We start from the raw sequence: 24,175 nt of genomic DNA on the forward strand, positions 1-24,175 counted from the left end.
GTTGTTGTTGTTTTTTGGTTCGTACACGATGAAAGGAAAAAACGCCGTTTAGCTCTCAGATTGAAGCTTTTAGGGGTTTAATTACAGAGAAAGATGATTTTGCGGACAACCCAATTGTACATGTTCTGTTCTTGCTGCCTTGATCATTCATCGCCTGGTCATCTGTGCTTTTTTTACTGGACCCCCTGGACAGTCCGGTCAGGCGACCGACTTGAGCCGGCCAGAGCTGCACCTCCAGTTTTTGGGTTAAAAATCTCGCTTGAAATCCCCTGAATCATTACAGTGTGCCATTGAGTGAGCTAAGTCGGCTAATTTATGCTGGCATCCGGAGTATGATAAGTAAAATCACGGTTGGTTGGTTGGTTGATCCTACTTTGGGAGTTAGTCTCGAAGGGTCTTTGAAAGCATAATGGTACATGCATTTTACTGTAATGATTTCAAAATGCATGTTTTACTGCGCGCGGTACATGCGTCACATTAATTTTTGACTTTATCCCTAATTATTTTACCACATTTTCCCAACATTGAACAGCTAGGCGGGACCACGTGCACCGTGTGTTATGTCAAGAATTTCAAGCCTTTGGTGGTATAATTGACATCAAGCCCGACCTTTCGATGCTGCTTCGATTTCTCGAAATTCATGATCGATCGAGACCCCACGTGGAGCACACCTTTTATTTTTTCAGTGTTTCCACTTCTTAAAATTAAATTTTCTTAGAGTGGATATTTTTTAAAAATTTTCTGAAATTTCCTTACATTTTTCTTTGAATTTCTTTATTTTTTCCTTAAACAATGCATTTGAATCAACTCTGTTTTTCAAAAAATGAATCGTGCGGTGATTGCAGCAGCCACGTATACATTTTTTAGATCACTGAGGCCTAAAGTGACTGACGAACCACGACAATAATGCTGATAGCAGCCTAGGCTATACTGGTTACCGTATCTTCGAACCTCTTTAATTTGGAAGAATCGAACTAGTCAAAACAGCCGCGAATACTGCGCTTTAGAATGGCAACTTTCGCCGAGTAGGCCCCAAGGGGCTGGGAAGAAACTATGTATGTTCATAGAGCAAGGACGGACGGTACCGTGTGACACCCAATCCCTGTTCTGAATTTGCCCGGCGGCATTTTCTATTGGAACACAACTGAAATCTAGTCTTTCATGATTTTCTTCTACTTTCTAGAAATTTCTTTAAAAATTCCTTCAGATTTTGGATTTTCCTTAAAATTTCCTTAAATTTTTCATTTCCTTAGAAATTTCCTTAGGACGTGAAAATTTCCTTAAATAAGGGAATTTCCTTAAAGTGGTAACACTGAGCTTTACCCCTGGCCCTGCGCACGTTGATATTTTCTTGGTGGCGCTATTTATCTCGATTTCGCGCCCTCTGTCGGGTCAAAGGTGAAATCAGGTCCATGGTGAACTCTGACATTATTTTTTCGCTAAAGCGATTCAATGTCCATCGTGCACACGACTCGTCTTTTCTGGATATAGAAGTGCATTTGAAGCCTTTTTTTATATTGAAAATGGCCTACAACTACGTAGTTACAGCACATAAACCTACTGCTGTCAATGCATGTGTCACAGGTACGATGGTTGTGAAGAACGCTGTCTCTATCTTGTAACCATAAACCACTGCATCTTTGACTTCGTGCACGTTACTTACATGACTTAACCATGTTGTTAGGCCTAACTTGTATACTTACTAGGCCTAAGCATTTATTTAAGTACATGTACTCTATTACTCACATCAAAGGAAAGACGCCTATTTCCGACATAGCACGGGATTTAGCGAAGTTTAATTAATTTTTTTTTATGTCGATGCGGAGGTCAAAGCGATGAATATGAATATCAATTATCACCAGTGTTACCTTCAACATGTTCAAATGGTTCAGTTACAGCATGTAGAGGCAGGTGTAACCTGCCATGCCTTGCACCATAAAGCGTGTCCTCCATCCATCATGGACACACCTCACACATGTGTAGTCTATCACTGATCATGTTTATTGTTGATGGTTTGGATGGATATTACTTCCAGAAATGTAAGGTTTATAACAAACCTTACAGGAAGAAATTGCAGAATACCCCGCCACTCAAAAAAAACTGACTGCTGGAATGACTGGTTACGTGGGTACGAGGTAAAAATCCCTTGTCCTTTAAAAGGACCTGTACCTGGCTATGAGGTTAATCATGCATAGTGGCGGGGTATTCTGCACTTGAGCTCCTAAGTTACAGAAAGTTTTGTTCAAACTACACACTCCCATAAATAAATAATTTTGGGGTAAACTCAAGCTAAGCTCCTCTGAAAACTGCTGCAGTAGTTGCCATATTCCTCTGGCCATCGCATCCTGGATGATGCCATCTAGACTTCCTTGTTAACTCCTGTTGAGTGTATGTTTACTTAACTTCAGTGCGCAGACAGATCATTGTTGTTATTCAAGTCATTCAACTGCATAGTTTGGGGCTGTTTGGTCAGTTTGCACAACCGCTTAATCTTTGCATGATCTCTCGAACTACATGTGTGTGCTAGATTTACCAATAATTCTTTTAAAATTTGTGATTGTAGAAGATTGTCTTGAAAAGGGCATGTGAAGTGGGAGAATTCATACAGGATCAATATCATAAGCAATCATGCTGATTGACTGATTGCACCAAGCTAGCTAGTCTTTGAAAAGGTCAGGTAAAAATTATAATTGTAAAATCATCCTCCAGTGTACACCGTTTCTTTTTTTCTTTCTTCCACATTATTTTCAGGTAATTTTACATCTCCTGATGACCTGAATCTTATTGTTGCTAAGAACACTCGGCTTGAGATCTACGTGGTAACACCTGAAGGTCTTCGACCTGTCAAGGAGATTGGAATCAATGGACGGATTGAGGTCATGGAACTCTTCAAGCCGCAGGTAAACCTCCAGAGCTTCTTTACTTTCTTGTCTAATAAAATTCATCTCAAAGTTATTGTCTCTGGTTTGAAATGAAAAGTATCAGAGGAATCTTCCTAGGAGTGGATGCTGTGTGTATGTAAGTTTGATATGCTAGCTGGCTAAAGACATGGCATGTAACTTGTGTTGATTTACTTCAGGGTCAGAACAAATCCTTGCTGTTCATCCTGACGGCACGCTACAATGCCTGCATCCTGGAGTATGTTAAAGATGGTGAAAATGAAGAGATTGTGACCAAAGCACATGGCAATGTTCAGGTGAGTTGCACAGGGTGGTCCCCATCATCTAAGCCTCCTTCTTTTTAACATTTCCCATAAAAGTATGCTAAAGAATCGTCATTACTGACAGACTAGTTGAAAAAAGTTTATCGGTTAGAGGGTGTGATGTCTCTATCCCAGTAGGGTCTTCCTTAAAGGAAATGAGAAAATTTCTACATTAGAGAAATATTCTACTAGTATTGAAATCTCAACATCTAACGTTGAGATTCATGAGGTCACTGCACTCAGAAGCAGTTTGCCGCAGTGTTGATCATTTCTTTTCCAAGAAATTCACTTTACTGATTTTTTTGTCATGGAATTTTACATTTAATTTTGTAGGATCGCATAGGCAGACCATCAGAGACTGGACTTATCGGCATTGTGGATCCTGAGTGCCGTGTCATTGGCTTGCGACTCTATGATGGCCTCTTCAAAGTTGTTCCACTTGACAGAGACAACAAAGAGTTGAAAGCTTTCAATATCAGGTACTTACAGCAACCGTTGCAGAAGCAATTCTCTTTCAGTTGCTGACTAAATCAGTAAACAAGTATTTTGAACAGTCTCTGAATTTTAGTTTGCTTTTAAATTCATTTTTTCCTCTGTTCTTAGACTGGAGGAGTTGAACGTGATTGATGTCAAGTTTCTCCATGGTTGCCAAGTACCAACTATCGTATTTGTTCATCAGGTAAGAAGGCACTGGATTTGTAGGATTTACTTGTACATGTTTGTCAAAAGTTACTCCCCCCAGATGCATCACCAATTACAGCTGAGAAATATGATAAAACTGAGCTAAGTGAGCTAAGTCACTGAACAGGAAATGGAAAGGATATGTTCAAATTGTTTTAAACGTTTCCCTTTGCACCGGTGTAAGTTTCAACAGGAAGTTTAGGTGTATATACAAAAGATGCAATTTTTTTTGTGAAACTTCACTAGTGGACAATCCAGTTTGGCAATTTTTTATAATTGATCTCTTTATCCATGTTCCAGGACCCCCATGGCAGGCACGTGAAAACCTATGAGATCAACTTGAGAGAGAAGGAGTTTAATAAGGGGCCCTGGAAGCAGGATAATGTTGAGACAGAGGCCAGTATGGTTGTGGCTGTTCCTAAACCTTGTGGTGGTGCTCTTATCATCGGACAGGAGTCTATCACTTACCACAATGGGGATAAATACGTTGCGATTGCGCCACCTAGCATAAAGGTATTGCATCATTCAAACATTACCCTTGGCTTTTGCCCATGCACAGTTAAAAATACAATCAAATTACCCTCAGTCGACAAATGAGAAGTCTACACAGCGCCCTCGTCAGTTCATGCACAGATCCAATCAATTACAACGAACTTAAGCAGAAACTGATTTCATGGATGTGTTGAGGGCACAATCAACTGAGAGTCAGTGTAATTTTTTACGTGTAGTATATGAACTGATTTCAATTTTGTATTCAACAAGATTGTCCTTGATTCATTTGCTTGCCTAAAGATTGGGGAATTTGACCCCTGGGTCATTACATTACATTAAATTTTCAATATGATTTGTATCAGGCAAGTACACTGGTGTGTCATGGACGGTTGGACTCTGACGGCTCACGCTACCTGCTGGGTGACATGGCTGGCAGATTGTTCCTCTTACATCTTGAGAAGGAAGAATCGATGGATGGCTCGGTCATCGTCAAGGATCTGAAGGTTGAGCTACTCGGAGAGGTAAGTGGTATGCAGGGGCACAGCGTGGCTCGTACAAGTGCTACAATCAGGATTTAAAATTTGGATATGATATTTGCATGGTCAGTAGTCCATCGACTGCTCCAATCAGATGCTGTCTGTTGTCAGTAAACTACTCCAGTCAGATGCTGTCTGTAGTCAGTAAACTACTCCCATCAGACGCTGTCTATAGTCAGTAAACTACTCCGATCAGACGCTGTCTGTAGCCAGTAAACTACTCCAATCAGACGCTGTCAGTGGTCAGTAAACTACTCCCATCAGACGCTGTCTGTAGTCAGTAAACTACTCCCATCAGACGCTGTTGGTAGTCAGTAAACTACTCCCATCAGACGCTGTCTGTAGTCAGTAAACTACTCCCATCAGACGCTGTCTGTAGCTGGTAAACTACTCCCATCAGACGCTGTCTGTAGTCAGTAAACTACTCCGATCTGACGCTGTTACTGTCATGACATAATGCTTGCGTGCATCGAGCATTCCTCCTTATTAAAGTTGAAGTTCTTGCTCTGTTTGGCAAGTTTAATGATCCCATTCATTGAGGAGGCATTAAGTAAACCATCGTCAAGGAAACGGATGCAGTCACAACTGTGGATGTTGTTTTTTCATACTTGTCCTTTGCCATCATGGTGCTTGCTTTTCCATTTTCTATTCAGAGATTTTATTATAAGTTAATGACTGAATGAATGAATGATTGATTGATTGATTGATTGATTGATTGATTGATTGATTGATTGATTGATTGATTGATTGATTGATTGATTGATTGATTGAATGATTGATTGATTGATTGATTGATTGATTGATTGATTGATTGATTGATTGATTGATTGATTGATTGATTGATTGATTGATTGATTGAGTGAGTGAGTGAGTGAGTGAGTGAGTGAGTGAGTGGTTGATTTGATTTGATGATTTGATTTGATTTGATTTGATTTGATTTGATTTGATTTACTGTTTTGTACTAGACATCCATTGCAGAATCCTTGACGTATCTGGACAATGGGGTCATCTTCATCGGGTCTAGACTCGGAGACTCGCAGTTAGTCAGGGTAAATCATCTTATTGCTGACTTTTGTATCAACAAGATTTGATCAATGATTACTGCTAGTGGGACCTAGCCAAATCTTCAAAGAAATCAAACTCAAGAATAGCCTAAGATTGGTTTCAACTGAAAGGTTCTTTGAATTACTCCATCAACCGCTCCTTTTTCAGAACTGGTTTTGACTTTTGACCTGTGATCTTTGCAGTTGACTGTGGACCCAGATGAACATGGTTGCTATGTCCAGCCCATGGAGACATTTACCAATCTTGGTCCCATTGTAGATATGGCGGTTGTTGACCTAGACAGACAAGGTCAAGGCCAGGTAAGTTGCAAATAGTTTAATCAAACCCTTCCCTGCTCATTGTCTGCAAATCCAATTTTTTGGAGGTTATGGTTCCCTAACAAGCAGTCAGGATTTGGTTTTTCATCCCTCAGTTTACTAAAATGTTTGTGATACCATTTGTAGTAAAAGACAAAAATTACTTGGTGTCTGAAAGTTCCTGCTGACGCGGTTTTCAGGTCATGGCAATGCTTGGTTTGTATTTTCTATGTTTAGTTGGTAACCTGCTCAGGTTCGTACAAAGAGGGCAGTCTTCGCATCATCAGGAATGGCATCGGTATACATGAGCATGCTAGCATTGACCTTCCAGGGATCAAGGGGTTATGGCCACTCAGAGTGGACCAAGGATCACAGTTTGATGACACCCTGGTGTTGTCTTTCGTTGGGCAAACAAGGTTTGTTCTCACAACTCGGTTTCTTAATTATTATTGAGTAGTTTTGTCATTTCATTTGGTGTGAGGAATCTCGGTTTTCGGAGAGGACGAATGTGTGACATGGTTGAAGGTTGAGCTTCTTTCTTGTATTAACTTGAGTTGTTGTCAGAAGCAAGTTCTCTGTTCATGCCTTATCTGATGTCTTCCTCTTTGCCAGGGTCTTAATGTTGAATGGGGAGGAGGTTGAAGAGACGGAGATGCCTGGTATTGATGGTAATCAGCAAACATTTTACTGTGGTAACGTCTACAGCAATCAGCTCATTCAGGTATGGTGTTGTCTGATTGAGTTGAAGTGGTCAGTAAAGGTTTGAGGTCCGGTTATACAAATGGTCCAGGTTGGCAGGAAATATATTTATATGTTTTGAAGAAAAAAGAAATAAAGTCTTTACAGATGCAGAAGGCTGAAAGATTGCCCCAAATCATGGAGGATTTTCTAAAAGCATCCAGTGACACTGAAGTCTTGATTATAAGTCTGAATTATTTCTGTAGATCACTGCAGCGTCCGTGCGCCTCGTTAATGCTGTTACCAAACGTATGGTGAGTGAGTGGCGCTCTCCGTCAAGTAAGAACATTAGCGTAGCTTCCTGCAACACACAGCAAGCTGTCTGCGCTGTGGGAAGGGACATATTCTACCTCAAGATCCACGAAGGGGAACTCCGACAGATTAGGTTGGTCTCAGCATTGGGAACAAGAGGAGGAGGGGCTAAGTTAACAGAAAGGGGGGGGGCGTGAGTCCAAGGAGCATCCAAGTAACTTTGTTGGCTGGATTCCAAGGGAATGGAGGTTAATGCTACTCTTGGTCTGCCCTTCAGAATTTGGAAACTCGTAGGTTTTGGATCTTGTAGGATTTTATAAACCCTCCTGTGCAAAGATGCAATCTGTACCCAGTAGTCCTATCAGTCAAAATCAGTCAAGTGATATATGATATGTCTCTGTACTGTAGAGGGAGAAGTGAAAGGAACTTTTTGACTGTCTGTGAGTGTTACAGCAAAAGCTGGGTTAAAGAGATTTAACATCTTGCAACCTTAATAGGCTCTGTTTATCGGATATAGCTTGATATAATCTTTGAAAGTTGCCTGTACAGAGAATGTCCCTTTCTGTTCCTATTAGTGTGAAAACTGGAGGATTTAGGAATTCTCCTATCAATACTGCTTGGGCACTGAGGTTAAATCTGTAAGTTTTTATTGGGCATTGCAGTACTGTGACTATGGAACATGAGGTCGCTTGTTTAGACATTACGCCTCTCACTGAGGGCTCTGACATGGCTGAGCTGTGTGCTGTGGGTCTGTGGACTGACATTTCTGCACGGATACTCAAAATCCCTAGCTTGGAATCGATGCACGTCGAGATGCTTGGAGGAGGTAAGATGAGAATTGAGCTGTAGAGGTAGGACCTGTCCTTTGGCTCCATCTCTGTTTACTGCCTCAGAAGAATTACCCTTGTTTAAAGAATGAGATTGACTCGGAAACTGATGCCTTCCATTTTGCTATGAAATTGTAATAGAGGTTATGTGTTGCTGGCATCTCCATGGGGTCTAGGAAGCTGCTTTTGTTATTTTGATTTAATTACAACAAATGTTGAAAAGGTTTACTCGAGCCTACCCCAGTGATACAAAACTCTTTCCCTCTGAGGAGGCTTTAACGCATAACCTCTTTTCAGGGGGCGGAGCTTAATCCTCTGAATAAACCTCCGCCTCTTTGATATTCTCAGACTGCTTCAAGACTCCTTTGAAAGTCACTAGAACTGCTTTTTTGTGATCGGTGATCAAATTTCTCAGTTGCACATAACTTTTAAGTAGAGTTAGTAAATGCACTTAGATAGGGTAGTGGATTGTGGCCCTCCAGTAGACCTGTGAGCTATCTTCAAGAAGATTTGGAACCTTGGAGCTTTAAAAATCGATTTGAAGTGGATTTTTTTTATTCCTGCTTTCAGAGATCATCCCACGCTCAATCTTACTGAGCGTGTTTGAGGGACAGTGCTACGTCCTGTGTGCCCTAGGAGACGGCTCTCTCTTCTACTTCCAACTCAACACAGAGACAGGTAAAAGCTGATTGGTCAGCTGAAGGCTTTGTACTTGAACCACAGAGGGTTTTGGGGGGGACTAAGAATGTAGGCACCTGCAGGGCTCTGGAATTTAGTTTTCTGTATCCACCTCAAGCAGAAGCACCCCCTCATTGGTTGAAAAGAGTCATGTTGGTCCGCAGTGTTCATTTTGTTGGTAGCAATAAGACTGTTATTCATGCATTTCATAGTTGTTCGTGAACCAGCAAAGTTCAGTTCTGACCAAAGAAGCCTCCGTTGCTAAGACAATTGAGCCCTCTCTTGGTCTAGCTCAAGACTCATAGACAATCTACCTGGGCACGTTCATGATAAGCGTTCATGGTCAAGTTACTTTTTGTTTAATAATGAAAGCATTATGAGCTGATGGCAATCAAATTGTGGATGTTATTATCAAATGGTGTCCATGTTACCTTCAGGTTTCATGAGGGATCGTAAGAAGGTCATTCTTGGCACTCAGCCAACTGTCCTCAAGACGTTCAAGTCCCATGCCACAGTCAATGTCTTCGCCTGCTCGGACCGACCAACGGTCATCTACAGTAGCAACCACAAGCTAGTCTTCTCCAATGTCAACCTGAAGGAGGTTAGCTACATGTGCCCTTTGAACTCTGAAGGGTACCAGGACAGGTTGGTTCCCAGCTCCTTTCAGAATGATTTCAGATCTAAACATTGAAAGATACGCAGTTTTAAGTGTGGGAAAAGCATGCAAATGTGTTAGCACATGATCTATATTTGGAATTTTGTTTTAGCTGGAGGAGTTATTTTATTCTTTTTTTTATTAAAATTTTTAAATCCTTATATTTTTTTGCCCAGGTAGAGTAAAAAACGATCTGACCATACAAGTTTCCATTGAGAGGGATTGTGTTCTGTTTTGCAGACGGATATACAAACCAAGCATGAAGATGTTGGTTGGAAGTCATTCTTTATAGATTTCGTAGACCTATTTCATCGGTGTATCAATCTTTATTTTCCATCTTATTCCATTAGCCTTGCCTTGGCTAACGACACCACTCTCATGATTGGCACTATCGATGAGATCCAGAAACTGCACATTCGTACCGTCCCTCTGGGCGAATCTCCCCACCGCATCGCCTACCAAGAGGCCACTCAGACCTTTGGTGTCATCACGACGCGTACGGAGCTCAAAGATGCCACAGGATTGGGTACGATGCCAGTACGCCAATCAGCCAGCACCACGGCTCTCAATATGTCTAGCAGCACCAACAGTAAGAGCATGCCTGGTCAGAGTGGGTCCGAGGGCTCTCACTTCGGAGAGGAAATCGAGCTTCATTCATTGCTCATTATTGATCAGCATACATTTGAAGGTGAGTTGGGAAATGGAAAAACAGGAGGATTTGAGCAAACAGAGCCTGAATCTCAAATTCATTAGGAAACTTGGAATTCAGAATTTGACTTTAGATATTAAAAGTAAAATGGGAAAATATTGCCGTTAACGGATACAAATAACCAGCACTTTCACTTAGTGAAACAATTTGCTATTGGAAAAGTGACACTTTTTGAATACACATTATTTTCAAATTTTAAGCAGATGCCATTGTTATGTGTGTCAGTGGATCATTTCTCTGAGTTGTCAAACTTTCAACGCCAATGTGTTTGATTTCTCAAGATTTTCAATTTCTATACATTTTTGAAACCTGGGAGCAACAGAAATCCTTTATTGTTTTTGATCCAAGTTCAAGGAATTTATTTATGTATATTTCTCAACAGTTCTCCATGCACATCATTTTGTTCCTTACGAGTACGCCACTAGCATCGTATCCAGTAAACTTGGCAACGACCCTACCACGTATTACATCGTGGGAACAGCTATGGTCTACCCGGATGAGGCGGAGCCTAAGAAAGGGCGGATCGTTGTATTCCAGTACAGTGATGGTATGTTGAAATGTTGAGTGCTACCTGTGAGCAACTGCTGATGATTGTGGAGTGACCCAGCAATTCGTACATTTTGCCTCATTTGGTTTCGGTGTATTTGCACTGAGCTGAAGTGCGCCCTCAACGGCAAAAGAAAGAACGATGGTACTAAGTTTTCCAACCGGGGTCTTGCACGTGTTCAGTGTGCATGTGAAGACCATATATTCCAGACTAAATTAGTTGGACATACTCGGCGTGCTTCGCGTCAAGCATGCATAAACTTGCGCCTATGTGGTGAGTGCGTACCAAATGACAGTCAATTTCATTCCAAAACATGCCTTCTTTTGTTTCTGCTTGGAGCAGATTCTCATCTTGTGAAGTTGTGGTTTGGTTTCGTTAAGGTAAACTTCAAGAAGTGACAGAAAAAGAAATCAAAGGAGCAGCATATTCTATGCTAGAGTTCAATGGAAAACTTCTGACATCAATCAATAGCGTGGTGAGTAAAGTGTGAACAAACTGAGTATTTTGTTCTCAGTTCCAGATTTAATGTCCACATTTATCCTTCCAAGTTCTTGGAAATCCACCGGGCAGTTCTGGGGGATGCAGAAAATTATTGGTTACAAATTGTGCAGTATACATGTGGCTTGCAGGGTCTTGAAGTTTGAGATACAATGAATGGGTTCCTACACAATGGAAAGTGACGTAAGTCGGGAAGATTTCTAGAGAAAATTTCACCAACACGCCAGCTTGGTACTTTTCATTGCTCATTGAGAAAAATTTGTTTACTTGAAAGAATAGGGATGGAGATTGGCATTGGAGTGACTTGATGATTCTGGTCATGTGTTGCCCTGGAAACAGTAGAAAAAGAGAAGTTGGAGGAGTAGAGTGAGGAACGGACCTTTCCCATGAAATATGCAAATTAGACGGGCGTATGCTTGTTTCTAACACTGGTTGGCAAGCTCGACCATCAGCACTGTCGGCAGCCTAGGAGAGCTGCTCTAACCATAACCTGGCACGTTGAAGGTCAAACAAAACCGTATTACAGTCTTTGTCCGATACTTCAGCATGCTTTTCTCGAAACTAAGTGAAGTTTTCAGTGTCCTGAGGTTGGAAAGTAACGATTCGTTGTCTTTAAGTGTGGCACTCATGTCAAACTATACTAGTACAGAAACGGCGATTGTGACACGCACATGGAGATTTGTATTGTTACGTCGTAGATTTAAGCAACTTTGCCAACCAGTGGTAGTGATGCGCGTGCACCTGCCTTTTTTGCATATTTCACGGGAACGGTCCATGGGATCTTTTCACCTACAGGTTCGACTTTTTGAGTGGACTTCAGAAAGGGAATTGCGTGTTGAATGCAGTCACTACAATAACATCTTAGCCTTACACCTCAAGACCAAAGGTGATTTTGTCCTAGTTGGTGACCTGATGAGATCAGTGACGTTGCTGGCTTATAAGCCCATGGAGGGGTGTCTGGAGGAGGTAAGTCTTAGGGTTGTGCTAGTCTAGATGATGACTGTCTTGCACCATCATGGCTTTCTTCAAACTGTGCACTTTGACGTAAAGAGGTAGCAAGGGCTTAAAAAAGTGTGTTATGTAGCCAGGGTTGGTTCAGTTGGTATGCTTTATTTATGAAATCTGTTTCTGTATTTAATGGCTAGATTGCTCGGGACTATAATCCCAACTGGATGTCGGCTGTAGAAATCCTGGATGATGACACATTCCTAGGAGCTGAGAACTCATTCAATTTGTTTACATGCCAGAAAGACAGGTGCGTATATTGGACTTCAAAACGATACATCAGACTTAGTCCAATTATGGCTTGGTCTCTGTCTTTTACTTCATATTGAGCTTTCAGTCAGCTTAAAGTGTGTACTATTTGAACCAAACAGATAATGCACCAAATTTTGGCCTCTTATAAGACATTTTGATGCCCTGGTAGCAAGAAAATGGAGTGTCAGTGAGTGTTGATTTGGAAGACAAATGTTTACGATCATGCCCCTGAAGGAGATTGTGTTGAAACAGACCACAAGAAGCATGTACACTTTATATACAGCCAGACTTCCATCAGTAGTGAATAGATTATCAATCATCACGGGAGAGCCAGACTGCATATAGAACCAGTTGCTTCAAGGAGTGGAAGCAAACATGGAATGAGAAGTCATCTCGAAATAACATCTAGACAATATAAAAGCATGTCATGACCATAGCAAAATGTATAAAAAAAAAACAGAGAAATATCAGGTCAACAGAAAAATATATCATGTCAATAGAAAATATATCAGGTCAATAGAAAAATATATCAGGTCAATAGAAAAATATATCAGGTCAATAGAAAAATATATCAGGTCAATAGAAAAATATATCAGGTCAATAGAAAAATATATCAAGTCAATAAAAAAATATATCAGGTCAATAGAAAAATGTATCATAATTTGATTTTTTTTCTGCACGCAGTGCGGCCACGACAGACGAAGAGAGACAACACCTTCAAGAGGTCGGTTTGTTCCATTTTGGCGAGTTCATCAATGTCTTCAGACATGGATCCTTGGTTATGCAGAACATCGGTGAAAGTACCATACCAACTCATGGAAGCGTTCTGTTTGGTACAGTCAATGGCACTGTGGGTAAGAACAGCTTGACAGCTCTCTGGGTGCATTCCACCAAATGGGTGTATTTCTGCGTGCGAGCTCAATAATATTTTGTGATCCCACGGGAATTTTACAATAGGACAAGCCATAATCAGGAGGTATCATAGAAATATTTCTGTCAATCCCGAATTTAGGACTGATAGTTTCCAGTTTTGGGTATTTCTTTCACTAAAAGCGCCAAATTGTGGACCTATTTTGGATAGAGGTGGGCGTCTACATTCAGAAATGAACGCTTAGTTTTACTGCTATTTGGGGGGTATCTTCGTTCAAAGGCGAACAAAACAATATTTTCGTTGCTAACACCTATGAAATTGAAACGAAAAGTGATTTTCTGGCCATGATCTTGAATTTCCAGTGAAAAAACGTAGGCCAACCTCTTCACGAGAGTCAACAGGCAGCACTATTTCGGTCAGATTTTGCACTATTTTCTATGGGCGTGTATTTGGTATATTGCAACCCTCACACAGTGAAGTTTACTTTTAGGGAAGTGTCCTTTGTTATGTTTTATTTTTTTAAATTATTTGAAGTTTACTTTTAGGTAACTGTCCTTTGTTATGTTTTATTTTTTGAAATTATTTGCATTGTGTTTGTGTCACCAGTCTGGTAACTAGCTGTCACAGGTGTTTTTGTAAAATCATCTAATTGTGTTGCTTGTGTTACAGGTGTTTTTGTAAAATCATTTAATTGTGTTGCTTGTGTTACAGGTCTGGTAACCCAGCTCTCTGAGGAGTTTTACCACTTCTTGATGGAGGTTCAGAATAAACTGACCAGAGTCATTAAGAGTGTTGGGAAGATAGACCACACATTATATCCTTTGGTATTTGCCATTCCATGTGACCTGGGGGTGAGGGGGGAGCTTGGCTTGATACAGTGCCATAGAGGGCGCTGTTGGCTATTTGAGAGAGCCAAATTAGGCTATGTCTAAATCAATTGGCAGTGGCTAACTACTGTGTGTCTGTGGAAGACCCACAGCCACAGTCACTGGCTTCCCTCGGAGTATACGAGCCATAACTTTCTGACATGCCCTTTTATTTGCAGGCAACCATGCCAACGTCGTTGTTAAATGTTGCACACACGCAGTTCCCTGTGGAAGTGACTTCCATTGTAGTTGCGGCTGAATGTGCACAAAATTTTTTAACCGTATTGAAAAATTAGGTCTTTGAAAGTTTGTGAGAAATTGCTAAGTTTTTTCTTGCACTAGTTACCATTCTGTACCGTTTGAATTGCCATGTGGCTTGGTAAAAGTCTTGATTTAACTTGATTCTTCCTTGACTGGGTGATACTTGGAGGTCATTCTACACCGATCGTAAAACAGAAACTGCAGAGAATTTCATTGATGGTGACTTAATTGAAAGCTTTCTGGACCTGAGTAGAGATAAGATGGAAGAAGTCGTTCAAGGATTACAGGTAAACCTTCTGATTCAGGACTAATTTTTTTAAATCATGTTTTTTATAAAATCTATTTCAGGTATTTATAGAAACTTTTTATTTGCACGTCTGAAAGTCTTGGAAATATCAGTGGTTGAAACATCTAGGTTTGTATTTCATTAAATGAAAGCACCGAAGTCCATTTGAAGTGAACCAAGATCACGGAAATAGAAATGAGAAAGCATCACTCTGAACCCATTTTTGTCTCTCCCTGAATGTTTCGTTATTAAACAGATCAGTGATGGAGATATGAAACGAGATGCCACCGTTAGTGATATCATCAAGATTGTTGAAGAGTTGACAAGGATACACTGAACATCGGATCTAACCACCCCAAACACCAAGTAGGTTAATTACTGACAAGTCTGAGGTTGGAGCCGGCACCTTCAAATTTCAGAAACCACAAGCTGTGTTCTGGACTAGAGGATTTTCAGTCATGTGATTGTTGACTGTCGGTGTTCAATTCACACAGATGTGCGCGAGAACGTGGGCACCTTCGATGTCTCAACATTCTTGTGTGCGTGAAATTGCCAATAGAACACTCCAATTTGAAATTGCCAGTGCCCACATGGCATGCTTTCTGAAATGCTTTTTCCCGTCAGGTTACATCACATGCTAAACCTCTACAGGAAAGGGCTTGTGAAGATTTTGCTGTTCTGTCTCACTTGGACAGACAAAATGGATGACGCTGCAGTTCTTGTGGCCAGTAGGATATCAATGCCGGTGATTTGCAATACATTTGCACTACCAAGAGGTTGCTGCAGTGCACTGTGGGATTGCCCAATTGCACTGTGGGAAATCGTTGAAAAATATGCTCCGACTGCACGAAGGGACCTGGAATCATTCCTATTGTTTGAGTTGGTAAAAGATTTGCAAATGTATTTCCAAAGCATGGAATGCCCCAATCTATGTGTGATTTCCCCCATTTGTCAACTGACAGTCACTCAAATACAATCATTGGAAGTTGGCCGTTTTGAGGTTGATGGTAAACTTGAAAAATTGCCTCTCCATGGCAACTTTGTGGTGGTGTACTGTATTGTAAATCACCTGTGATAGGTTTTCATGCACAGTCTGTTTTCCCAATGTAATCTTTTCTCGCTTTTGTGTGGGGAAATCTGCATGATATGTTTATGATACTTTGTGATCATTAAAATCCTACGTAATGTAAGTTGGAAAAGTTGGAAAACAATCACTGCATTGTGAAAAGGAAAGTTCACTGTTAACAAAGCTTTTCTGAACACAGATCTCGTCTGTTTATTTTATTAGAAGAAACAGACTACCAGTTATCCTGGTATGCTGTGTTTACATTTCTCATGACTGGTTGCCACCAAACTTAGCTTAGCAACTCGGTTCAACCAGACAAAATTTTTGCCATCCAACCCCTTCAAAGTCGGCGCTAATGGCTTTGGAGTTATTTAGTAATGAAAACCAACCTGCAGTTTTGAACAACTTGCTTTTATTTTTAAATTTTCTTCAATATACAGGACAAAAAACTGCAGAAAAATGTGTTTTAATAATATTGTTAAGTAACAGCTGTGTTTAAGGAATAATATGGTAAAAAGTCTCTAAACATAGTTGAGTGTGTTAAGAGTGGACGGGGAGCTTTTGACAAAAACTGCAAAAAGTGGCAGGAACAGGAATTATTAACAGGTGCTGACAAAAGCAGAGTCTCAGAAAACCACTGAATTGATTATTTTGGGCGAGAAGTAGAAAATGAATTGTTTTGAGTATAACCTTATGAGACTCTCTCTGGATGACCTGAAAATGAATATTTTTGGATTCACCAAAGCTTTTCCCAGAACTAGATGAACATTTTAAGTAAATATCACTGGGGATCAAACTCTGGTTCAGACCAAATTTGTTTCACTAATTGTTCAAATGGAAAAACTGTATAAATTTAACCAACTTGCTGAACAACAGCAAATAGCAACAATCTTATAACTGGCCAAGATGCCCCTATGAGCCCATTGTCAGTTGAAGAAAGCCTTACAACATGGTTTTCATTGCAGTCACAAGAACCCAAGTTATGAGTGACTGTAAGACACATGGCAGTCAGGAAGTGCACCTTAGCTGATCACCTTAGCACCTTAGGGCCGATCCTAGTTATTGAACTAGGTGTGGTTATTAATCCAGGTTGAAGCATCTTTGCTTAGTATTGAAAATTATGGTTGAAGATCTCATTGCAAGTTTCAAGGTTGAGTGGACCGGTTCCATAAAATGACTTCAGAAAATCTAGCTGTCACGAAATGTGTCTGCTGGTAAGAGTTGAGAGCTTTGAGTTTGTACAACAGTACAGTATTTGATCAGGATGATTGTAAATACCACAGTTTTGTCAGTTTTTATATTAAAGTCAATGTTTCGTTCGGACCTTTTAGTTGTTAGGTTTCAAGGGTCAAGTGGCCAAGAAGTGGCCAAGAGCTTTGACATCTGTAGGTTTGCTCTTTTTAAAATGTGATGAGTTCATTAAAATCAAAATGTTTGCTTGGAATGTTTGAGCTTATGATTTCACCTTTGTCATGCAGTGAAAGTAAGGCACATGTATTTTACCTGATTACTCTTATGTGAGAATCCTACACAGAAATGAATACCATGTTACCAAATTCCATCCACCTTTCTGTCTTTGTGAGGAAGTCCATGAATTGTAGAGCTTCAGTCGTCATTGGATGTTTCAAATAGTCCATTTATTTATTCATCATAACAAGAGTATCAGTTTGTAAAGTGCTTACCCAGTTGTTTTGATGTGGAGGATTACTGCTAGAAAGCCCCTCAGTCAGCAGAAATTTTCCACTTTACTCAGTATGGGGATAGCAGGTGGTACTTTCCATTGCAAGTGGTTGGTGATATCTCTGGGCGCTAGGGGGCTTTACACCCCTTGATGTGCCTTTGGTGCTACCCCAAGTATTTCCATGAGGCATTGCATGGGTGCTTGGGTACAGGTAAGATGAGCATCTTTGTGTTGGGTACATCCTTGAAGGCTGAAATGTATAGAAATGGGAAATTACAGGTGTCTTGAAAAGCTACACTGAAAATCTGACTTTCAAGTAGGAATTTTGTTTTTTGTAATTAATTTTCTCAGGCTATCATCTGGAGGTTCGCTTACTGTGTTTGTGTCTGTTGTTTTGCGTTTGAGTTGCCTCCCGGTACTCTGCACTGGCCTGGTGCCCTTGTCACGGACAAGTGTCCCCATCAGGCTCTTGTGAAGCTGGGATGTATTCATAAGTGGGTTATAAAGGTCAGCGACCTCCAGCTGTGTAAGGCAAAATACAAACCTCTGTTTGCCACTGTTCAGTTTGCAGATTTCATAATGCATTTGGTAATTTTTCGTCCAATTGGCAAGTCATGAAGGAGGAAGCAAAAACTTTGTAGAAATCTATGGAAAGTGTAGAATACATAAATACAATTACAATACATCTTTCCAAAAGGCCTATTCTTCAGGATAATAATCCCAATTCCTGAGTTTACAGCGTCATAAATAAGATGTACCCTATTCAAACGAGCTGTGACATTCTGTAGAAAGTCGGAGACAGGTTGCTCTTCCTGCTGGCTACAATCTGTTGGTAGTATGAGTTCCTTAACAGCAATAGGCTTGAGGAGGAGAGACAGACCTGATGAAGGTAGAAGGATAAAATGGCCACTAGGCTTTGGGGTCTGATAGCTAGGTGAAGGAGTGTTGTCATCCAGCCTGGTCACTAAGGCTAAACTCTGGAATGAGAAATGATCAAAGCAATTAAGGAGCTTCCAAACTTGAAATGACATCAATCATAAGTTATCCATAAAATGAGATTGATTTATTTTTAAATTACGTGTTTTAATCAAAATATGATATATCATTCCAAACCAAACGTATCCCCCATCGTTAATTTCACACATTCAGGTGTTCCACTGTGCAGATGTTTTTCTGCAGAAAGATTTGGTAGTTACGGGCACTGCAAGTTGTGGAGTTGGCATTGTTCACGTGTATACTGGTGTCATTTTCCAGACAGTAAGCTAAGAAGCCTTCAGTCTGGTTATAGAATGTTGGGTCGCAAATTTGACTGAGTACCTTTTCTTGAAGCAAGTGACAGAGAGCGTGAAAGTGTTGCTGGTTTGACTCTAGCTCTTCCCAATCCAGCTGCCAACATGATGTCGGTTTGACTAGGAGAGGCATTCCAAAGACCTACAAGTACAAGAGAAATTAATAATGGGCTCTGGGCTGGATCAAGAGAGGCCGCAATTATTTTCCTAGCAACGGAGGCTCCTTTGGAAGTAATTATGCATCACTGGTTTACGAAAGAGTGTGACACGCAAGGATTGCAGTCGCATTGCTGCCAACCAAATAAACACTCCTGACCAACATGGCTCTTTTCAACCAATGAGGGGGTGCTTCTGCTCAGGGTGGATTACTGGTTCATTTCAGTCTATTTTCAGGCTGGAGAGAATTGAGCTCTAGCAGTGGATTACACTGGCCCAGGTGGTTGAAAGATTGAAAGGACTTAAAGCAGAAGGTTTGAGTCCTAACAAAGTAAGCAGTTATTTTTTTTACAGGATCTTAAAAAGATGTAACCATACAAGTCTGTTAATACAATGCAAAAAAGTTACAAGAATTTCCATTTAACATCACAACACAAAGTCTTGCTGGCATGATCCTACAAATAGGAAGTGCAAGGCATTTCCTTCTTAATAAAATCAGCCTGTATTCTGTCGTGTAATTTGTTTCAGATTTTACAAATATTTGCCACATTTTGGACCTTGACAGTGGCAACTTACTGTGGAGTCGCATACGTGTAGGCCTGACACCTTGACCATTTGGATTGTACGCAGTGTTATGATCGGGGCGGTGATAGTGCTGATCTTGCCAGACACTTGACTGGCGATAGGTTTACTGGGAACCATGCTTGCATGAATATCCTAGAAAGAAAGGAGAAAGTATTAGTAGGATTATCAAGCAGGATTCCAACTTTGTGATTCAAGAGGATTCATACTTGTAGTTTTTTTGTTTTCAAGCATATTGATTTCAAATGGTTTCAATGATGGGATCTTTGATTGTTTGATTCTTTCATCAAACACAAGTGACTTGAGTTGTGGGTGCATTTGCAACCTGTTTGCAATCATTTATGGTAAAAGTCATCTTGACTACTTTTTTTTCATAAATGGTAGGATAGCATCTTCTCTTATCAGTTTTCTGTTCAGCGTGTAAACACTTGTGAACAAGCAAGAAGGAACCATGTATCTGGAGGTGGATTGTTCTTGAAGGTACCGTATGTAAGAAACTTACAAACTGTGCCTGGAAAGGAAATTGGGATGAACTGAGCAAACTTTCCTGGAGATCACATTTCAGGGTCAACCAGTCATCTTCAACAGCTGTTGAGAAAAGTTAGAGTCCTTGGTGTTTTAGTAACAAAACTTAAAATCTCATGCATTCAGTGTTGATGATATACAAATTTCACACATTTTAAAGTATGATTCAGGTGAATTGAGCGATGCCACAAGGCTCTTGGGTGAAAAAGCTCCCTTTTCTGGTAAAACATGAAACTCATTGTTTCTCTGTTTACAGACATCCAGGGTATCTTCCCTACGCTATCAGTTGTCAGGAGTTCTTGACTCCATTTGTTACCTTTGAGTCATACGTACTTGTTGGAGGAAGTTGAAGATGAAGATATTCTCTGTCTGTGCCACAGTCATGAAGCCAACTGCGGAAAAACTCTTGAAAACTTATCTCATCTACAAAAATTGGAAGTAGAGGAAAGAGACCGCCTGAAATGCACAACCAGGCACCGCGCACCTGCCCAGCGCACATGCAAAAACCCCCATTCATTCCGTACTCAGTGTGCCCGCTCCAAATGCACATCAACTGTCAAGCCTATGTGATGAGTTGCCACCATAGGACCGGCATGTTCATGTATAAACACGCCCTCTCTTGTTCCCGCTCAGAGCGGATAGAGTAGCAAATTGATAAGTTAAGGGATGCAACTGCTATCTCTACTTTCAAACTTTCATTTTGTCTCATTACTTCCTGTGACAAATCTTTCTTGACTTCAGTCTTGGTCCGACTCCAATCAATTTCACTGCCTTTACAGAGCAAGATGCCACCAATATCTGTCTCCTTCCATCCTTGAGTACCTTGCTCCAGAGTTACCGTCTCCACAGCACCTAGAGCTAGTGGGTCGCTGCTCTGGGAGGAAGTTGGTGATCCTGTCATTTCTATCTTGATGGTTGGTGAGCTGTCAATGTCAATTGACATTGTAGAGGGGTCCATGAACATTAGGCCACTGGGCCCGGCGAGTACTGTGACAACCTGGATTCGCTACATAAACGAATAAAAAAACTACAGCCTGTCAACCCGGGTTGAACTCAACCCTGGGTGAAACCATGACCACCCTGGGTTGAAATATTTCAACCCAGGATGGTCATTCTGTGTGAACCGGGCTTACTGGGGTGAGTTCAGCCTGATTCGGAGTTCTCATCCCTGGGCTGGACCAAGGTTGAGTTCAACCCAAGTTAAAATCAATCTCGGGGGCTGATGCGAGGTTGAAAATTTTCAAGCGTGAATTGTCACCAGTTTTCAACCCTGCGTCAACCCCGAGATTATCTAGTGTTAAAAGGCCTAAAACAAATTGATTGCAGCTACCCTGTAAAGTGCAAGTATAAGAAGGTAAAACTCGGCACACAAGCCACTTACTCTTAATGATGTCAGATCCATCTCAGGTAAGATCTCGTTAATCTGTTTGCTAATTGACGGCCCTTGATGACAAGTCAAAAGAGTCACTTCTAGTTGGGCACTAAAGCCTGTCATCTGGTGAACAGACAAGAGATTTTCAATACTGTTTGCTCAAGGTGGCCTGTAGATATCCTGCTGCAGGCCATGTCTTCACTCAACTGATCCCAAACAGAAGTTATGGTTTCTCAAATGTTAGAAATGAACTAATATCCTTCGTCTTTGAATGATTCCAAACAATTCCTGTGATGGCATCATTTCTAACCAAGTGACCATCAGGTGACGTAATCCTCGCTAGCAAGGCATTGGTTTCAGGAATTCAGGAAACAGTCCATCGCACAACTGTTCATCATGTTTTACCTCATGTTTTCACAATTGTACAACAGATTTCTGAACCCCCCGTCAAATCCGCCAACACTCCTGAGGCCTAATGAGATATTTATCCAGTCAGATATCAGGAAGATGGGCCTCTCATGGAAGCAGCTAGAGTTGAAAGTGCACAACAGAGGGCTCTGGAGGACTCTCGTTGATGACCTATACCCCAGGAGGGGTGACGGGCAAACTAACTAAATGAGCTACTTCAGGGCACGTCATACCTGTCGTAGTGTTTGAGCCTGTCGACGGAACTGGACTGTTGCCTCTCTCATTGCTTGGCCTAGATTGACCGATGATTCCATCGTCATGAAACTATCTGACGTGAATGACTTCAATTCCTGCAGTGCGTTATACAGCCGCTGGAAATTGCCTTTGATGTGTTGGAGCGGAAACAGATTCTGCAAGAAATAATTTAAGTATGCTGTCCACTTCACTGTTCACACTCCAGTGTGAGACACTTATACAGAGTCAGTGTGAAGCAAGAAAAACACACTGTATGGGGCCAAATACTTTCCTACCAGCAACATGTACAGAGAAATTTCTCATTTTGTTTTGACATTTTGTATTTTCTGCATCATCAGGGACATATAGGTCCCTAGGCTCTGTAGGATCTCGTTAAAATTTGAGGCAAACATTACTCAAAATCTTTGGAGCTTTCCTTGTAATGATTCTTTGACTATTTGCTATTCAGCCAATATTAATAGTTTTGACACACCCAAGGGAGTGGGGATTGTATACTTGTGGACCCCTCCAATTTTTTGTCATTTTAATCTTGCAAAACTGGTAAGTCCCCCACCCAAGAAACAAAGGCAACACTCTGTTTAGTGCACTGACCCTATTTTAGGAAGTTTCAAATTGTAAATTGTGAGAAAATGTATCTTTCTTACTGATATTAGCCAGCCAATTTGAATCCACCATGTATCATGTGTTAAACTCAAAAACCTGCCCTATTTTGACGACATCAACCCTACAGTTATTGAGCACGATATCACAGTCATCTTCCAAGGTGAATTCAAACCATCTCTTATAGGAACAGGGTCCCTCCAAGGGAGTTAGGGTTGATTCGCTTGACTGCATCCTTGATGCTTTGATTTACCTCGGCATGTGTGCCCAGAGCAAAAAGCCCAAAGTAGGGGATCCTTGGTATCCCAGGCATACTGCAGACGACTGCAAACAATTCCTCCAGAGACTTGTGAACCAGGTGACAGATACCAGCATTAAATGGCAGGGAGAAGTCCACCAGTAAAATACGAGCTGAGGAATTGGAAACATGATTCAACTTAGATCTTGCTCAAAAATTGATTGACTTACTGAGTAGGCTTAGGCCTTCTGACTTCTAGGCCTAAACTGAAGGTAGGCCTATGCCTGCAAACATAAATTTGATCATGAAAGAATCCTTGAACTTCAAGGCTCTAGCCTAGTAGTAGTACAGACTCGGTGCCAAAGGGTATCACTTGAAAAATAAAGTTTGTGTTTAGTGATGCTAGTCCAAGCCTGCATCATTTTTTCTTGTGTTAGGCCTGGGCCTAAAATTCTGTGTAAAACCCACGGAATCTGGCAGGGACTGAAAGCTAATCCACATGTGAACCAATCGCACAATATGAACTCCATTACACATTCAACTTTAACTTTATTTATGTTTATCTCCACATAAAAAAATGGAACACACTCAGCAGGTAATATAAACAAGTGTGTGGTTGCAAATCACTAAAAAGCGAAGCTTGGCAAGTAGTGATCCCCATAGTCAATAATAAAGACTAATTAACACACAAACACATAGCAAGAATATAGGTCTAGGACAAACAGAATTAGAAACCTAGGCCTAGCCTAGGCCTACCCTGCAACTGCAACCCCGTGAAAGGAATATTTAATTACTTTGCAAATAATTGTCTGACATCATATTTTTATATTTACTCTTAAAGAGCGAAAGACTCAGGATACTTTTGAGAGATCGACCGAGTCCCACAGTTTGGGACCTTCGTGCTTAACAGTTACTTTAGAGGTCGTAGTACGAGCATAAGATTTATGAAATTCATTCATGAACGTAATGGCATGAATGGGGCGCAGCCTAGCCTAATTTTAGCAATGCTTCACAGCGAGCACGACAAATGAAACACAGGTTCTGTTGTCTGAGACTGAGTCTCGTATTTTACGCGTTATATTACCTGGCTGACGTGCAAAAACAGCCCTTGTGTGCTGTTTCTCCATCCTCTTTGAAGTTGCATAAGAATAAAAAAGATGTACCGTTTTAGCAGTAGGGTTCGCACAAATTTGTGCACTAAAACTTCAGCCCGAGCATGCGTACTGTGGGCCAAAGATAGTATAGCGCCGCGCACGTACGTAGCGTCCAGGCACTCGATCTCTTTG

General features: G+C 40.9%; 2 protein-coding genes across 3 annotated transcripts; one reads left to right on the forward strand and one right to left on the reverse strand.

Annotated features, from left to right (window-relative positions):
- Positions 1-1,412: 1,412 nt before the first annotated feature.
- On the forward strand, positions 1,413-17,135 carry ddb1 (damage specific DNA binding protein 1). The gene is made up of 24 exons (XM_022250707.2): positions 1,413-1,584; positions 2,752-2,900; positions 3,080-3,196; positions 3,536-3,681; positions 3,806-3,881; positions 4,184-4,396; positions 4,738-4,896; positions 5,877-5,960; positions 6,159-6,275; positions 6,510-6,688; positions 6,885-6,993; positions 7,217-7,395; positions 7,925-8,088; positions 8,660-8,767; positions 9,205-9,412; positions 9,773-10,110; positions 10,514-10,678; positions 11,059-11,153; positions 11,972-12,142; positions 12,322-12,431; positions 13,118-13,287; positions 14,016-14,118; positions 14,595-14,718; positions 14,974-17,135. Exons 1-24 carry the CDS (start codon positions 1,413-1,415, stop codon positions 15,052-15,054), a joined length of 3,537 nt encoding a protein of 1,178 aa, XP_022106399.2. The 3' UTR covers positions 15,055-17,135.
- On the reverse strand, positions 15,969-24,125 carry m1ap (meiosis 1 associated protein). Of its 2 annotated transcripts, XM_022250710.2 has the most exons (12): positions 23,974-24,125; positions 22,905-23,062; positions 22,030-22,206; positions 21,398-21,511; positions 20,839-21,022; positions 20,350-20,439; positions 19,994-20,079; positions 19,486-19,626; positions 18,782-18,895; positions 18,223-18,441; positions 17,840-17,986; positions 15,969-17,714 (listed from the first exon to the last, which is right to left on the reverse strand). In XM_022250710.2, the coding sequence occupies exons 1-12, from the start codon at positions 24,014-24,016 to the stop codon at positions 17,529-17,531; spliced, it is 1,659 nt and encodes a 552-aa protein (XP_022106402.2). In that variant the 5' UTR covers positions 24,017-24,125; the 3' UTR covers positions 15,969-17,528. The 2 variants fall into 2 exon arrangements, with proteins under 2 accessions (XP_022106402.2, XP_086986744.1); XM_087130618.1 differs by lacking the exon at positions 20,350-20,439.
- Between the last annotated feature and the right edge of the window lie 50 nt (positions 24,126-24,175).

Source organism: Acanthaster planci, linkage group LG20 (genome assembly GCF_054643075.1).
Source record: "Acanthaster planci isolate LZ-2023a linkage group LG20, COTS_SCS, whole genome shotgun sequence".
NCBI classification, from domain to species: Eukaryota; Metazoa; Echinodermata; class Asteroidea; order Valvatida; family Acanthasteridae; genus Acanthaster; species Acanthaster planci.

What these genes read in the sequence shown, in the direction of transcription:
- m1ap (XM_022250710.2), bottom strand. Translation starts at nt 24,016, where the DNA reads ATGGAGAAACAGCACACAAGGGCTGTTTTTGCACGTCAGCCAG. An exon ending in TCTTCAACTTCCTCCAACAA is followed by an intron (nt 20,080 to 20,349) that starts GTACGTATGACT and finishes TTTTCTCAACAG; the next exon opens with CTGTTGAAGATGACTGGTTG. An exon ending in TTCCTTTCCAGGCACAGTTT is followed by an intron (nt 19,627 to 19,993) that starts GTAAGTTTCTTA and finishes CTTTCTTTCTAG; the next exon opens with GATATTCATGCAAGCATGGT.
- ddb1 (XM_022250707.2), top strand. Translation starts at nt 1,413, where the DNA reads ATGGTGAACTCTGACATTATTTTTTCGCTAAAGCGATTCAATGTCCAT. An exon ending in TACAGTCAATGGCACTGTGG is followed by an intron (nt 13,288 to 14,015) that starts GTAAGAACAGCT and finishes CTTGTGTTACAG; the next exon opens with GTCTGGTAACCCAGCTCTCT. An exon ending in GGGAAGATAGACCACACATT is followed by an intron (nt 14,119 to 14,594) that starts ATATCCTTTGGT and finishes ACTGGGTGATAC; the next exon opens with TTGGAGGTCATTCTACACCG.